Source organism: Phytophthora cinnamomi (genome assembly GCF_018691715.1).
Source record: "Phytophthora cinnamomi strain GKB4 chromosome Unknown Contig37, whole genome shotgun sequence".
Lineage (NCBI taxonomy): Eukaryota > Oomycota > Peronosporomycetes > Peronosporales > Peronosporaceae > Phytophthora > Phytophthora cinnamomi.
This window is the reverse complement of record NW_027150970.1, coordinates 571690-574305: the sequence shown is the minus strand read 5'-3', so window position 1 is coordinate 574305 and position 2616 is coordinate 571690. Positions and strand designations below refer to the sequence as shown.

General features: G+C 53.9%; 1 protein-coding gene across 2 annotated transcripts; it reads right to left on the bottom strand.

Moving 5' to 3' along the window:
- Positions 1 to 1383: 1383 nt before the first annotated feature.
- IUM83_11837 (uncharacterized protein) lies at positions 1384 to 2401 on the bottom strand (the record flags this gene model as incomplete). 2 transcript variants are annotated; one of them, XM_067936423.1, is made up of 2 exons in its annotated part: positions 1384 to 2030; positions 2095 to 2401. In XM_067936423.1, 2 exons carry the CDS (start codon positions 2399 to 2401, stop codon positions 1384 to 1386), a joined length of 954 nt encoding a protein of 317 aa, XP_067792194.1. The 2 variants fall into 2 exon arrangements, with proteins under 2 accessions (XP_067792194.1, XP_067792195.1); XM_067936422.1 differs by lacking the exon at positions 1384 to 2030 and having other exon boundaries at positions 2090 to 2401.
- Positions 2402 to 2616: the final 215 nt, after the last annotated feature.

Sequence of the window (2616 nt, the reverse complement as noted above, 5' to 3'; positions counted from 1 at the left end):
AAGTCATCGGAGGATAGGCTCGCCCTCTCTTCCCGCGTAATTGCTTACGCTCAATTTTAATGATTGAGCACGCGGCGTCGTCCCTGACGACGCCGTCACTGAGGAAACAGCATCACGCTGCTCCTTCATGATGAACCCAAGAGCAACACCATGCTGCTCCGTCGGCGATAGCGTACGCAGCATCGTAGCTATCGCCGCTTCTCCAATGACTGTTGAACGTCGTTGGAGGGCTTCTCACTCTGGGTCAGACAGGTGGGTGCAGTCGGCGCGTGCAACATGCGTTACAGGCGTGTTGGAGCTCTCCATAGGCACCTCCGTGCTTCTGTGGTACTCGGCTCCGCGTTCATACACCTCGTACGAACGTCACGTAGTCGGTCGTTGGACGGACTACAAAGTGCTATCAGGTGTAGTGGGCCTACTTTGGCTCACTACTTTAGCTTACACGTTGCGCTACGTGTATGAGGAAGCGTAAGCACTTAGTAATAACTTGAGTTAATTATACTTGAATACACAAATATAATTTAAATCAGATAAGACTCCAAGTGACTTAGATTAGGTAAAATGAGAGCTGCCTTGTTTGTAAATTGATCTTCCTCCTAAATCTGCTAAAACTGTTTATCATCTATGAAAGGGATTGATTGCGGCTGGCTGTCAGAGCCCCGCCAGTATGAACGTCTCTAATTGGTAGAACGATGCTGCTTTCTACCAATAGGATCTTTGGGTATGTGTGGACCACTCATTGTGGTTGTCCACTTCAATGTATCCATTTGTGTGTCTTACGCCAAGGTGAGGAAGTATCTAAAACTTTTAACATATATCCTATCTGTTAAAATCACAAGTGAATCTTGGGTCGTAAACGCGTCAGCGTTCGCTGGATCAACTGCTGCACGATCGCCTGGTACTCCGGGTCAATGGTCGATATGGTTGTACACACATTACACCTGGTGTCGCCACCGTTGAGATCGTGGATGGCCTCGGCGTGGAACTTCTCAAGGCGGCTATTCAGCCAGTAAACGAGGTGTGGGAGCTCATCCACCATCCATGTGTGATGACCGAGGAGCTGCTGGACGAAGGTGACAAGTTCCTGGACGATGGCGACCACGTCGTTTGTGCATAATGCGATACAATAGGTGTGGAAACTTGACAATGCCATGCTGATCGTCTCTAGTGACCAAGGAGTTGGCGCCTGCGGGAGAGCCACAGCCAACGAAAAGTTCTCCATGTTAACACCCGACGACTTAATCCACTCCATCTTATGTATCGAGTTGAGCCACGAGAGATGCATGGTCGCCAAGCTGCTCGTACCAAATTGGATATCGAACAAACGCATGAGTGTTCCTGGATGCGGTGCAAACTGCATAGCTGGATGCGAGATCAAGCCATCTAAGAAATCGAGGGGGACGTACCTGCCAGCGATGGTGGCCTCGTTAAGCGGCGTACACGGACACGCTGACGGTCGGGCTGGAACGTGTACTTCGAGGGCTTGACCTTCTCCGGGCTACTGCCATAAGAGTTCACGCGGTAGCGCTTCGGGTGTCGGATCGCTGGCTCGGCGGCACTCGATGAGGACAGATGGGTGTCCGTCGGCGTGACGACCTGCAAGAAGTGGGCGAGCAGTACGGAGTCGTCCGTCAACTTCCCCGTGATGCGCGCGTTGAGGTCTGGGTCGACCTCCGACGATGCTGGGCTCGAGGAGTTGAAGAATGAGTCTTTCGATGGAAGCGAGCGTTTAGCGTGCGACCGCCGGGTCGGGACGGCGGCGGCTGCGACGACCGGCGAACGCGTGGTGACGGGCGGCCGACAGAACAATTCACCAACGGCATCACGCACGGACTTGGGCACCCGGCGGGCTACGCTGTCCGTGACGTGGACGTAGTCGATTGCGTGCTGCAGCGGGAATACGCGCTCAGAGCCGTCATGTGGGTCGATCCACGAGCGAGCTATAGACCCATCTGGGATGTCGGCCACTGGTAACAGGTTGTGCAACAGAACGTCCGTGTCGCGCGACGGACGTGGGCAACTGAGCCTGGCTGCCCAGATGACGATCGAGAATGGTGCTGTGACGTCCTGCCATCGTGTCGGCTACCTCCTAACTGGACGCATAGTGGTCCCATAGCAGCAGCGCGATGATGGGGTCGACTTGAATTGGATCTGGGATTCGCATCCTCACTTGGCGCAACCACAGGCCGGGCTGTGGCCCAGTTGCCACCGCTTCTTTGACGTGTCGGGCGACGACGACGTCTGTCGGCACCTTCCACTTGCGCTTGGAGTTGTCAACGTCGATAACGGTAGCCGACGCACCGGTGACACGCGTGACCTTCGCGTACACGAGCTTCTTCAAGCCTGGTACATCCTCTAGGAGGAGAAGCAGATGATCACCACGAGCATAGCTGAAATACATGGTTGAGGCCGGACACAAAGGAGAGAACGCCGTGCTTCTTCAAGGCTAAACTGCGAATGACTACCGACTGGGCAATTGCTCCAGCTATTGTGACCAGATATTTCCCCGCATCCGGGAAAACACGTTTTCAATGCCCGGGTAAAACCCATTTCCCTGAAAACGAACTATTTCCAGAAGGTATCGTGTCCAACGACGAGAACAATGGCCATGTCATG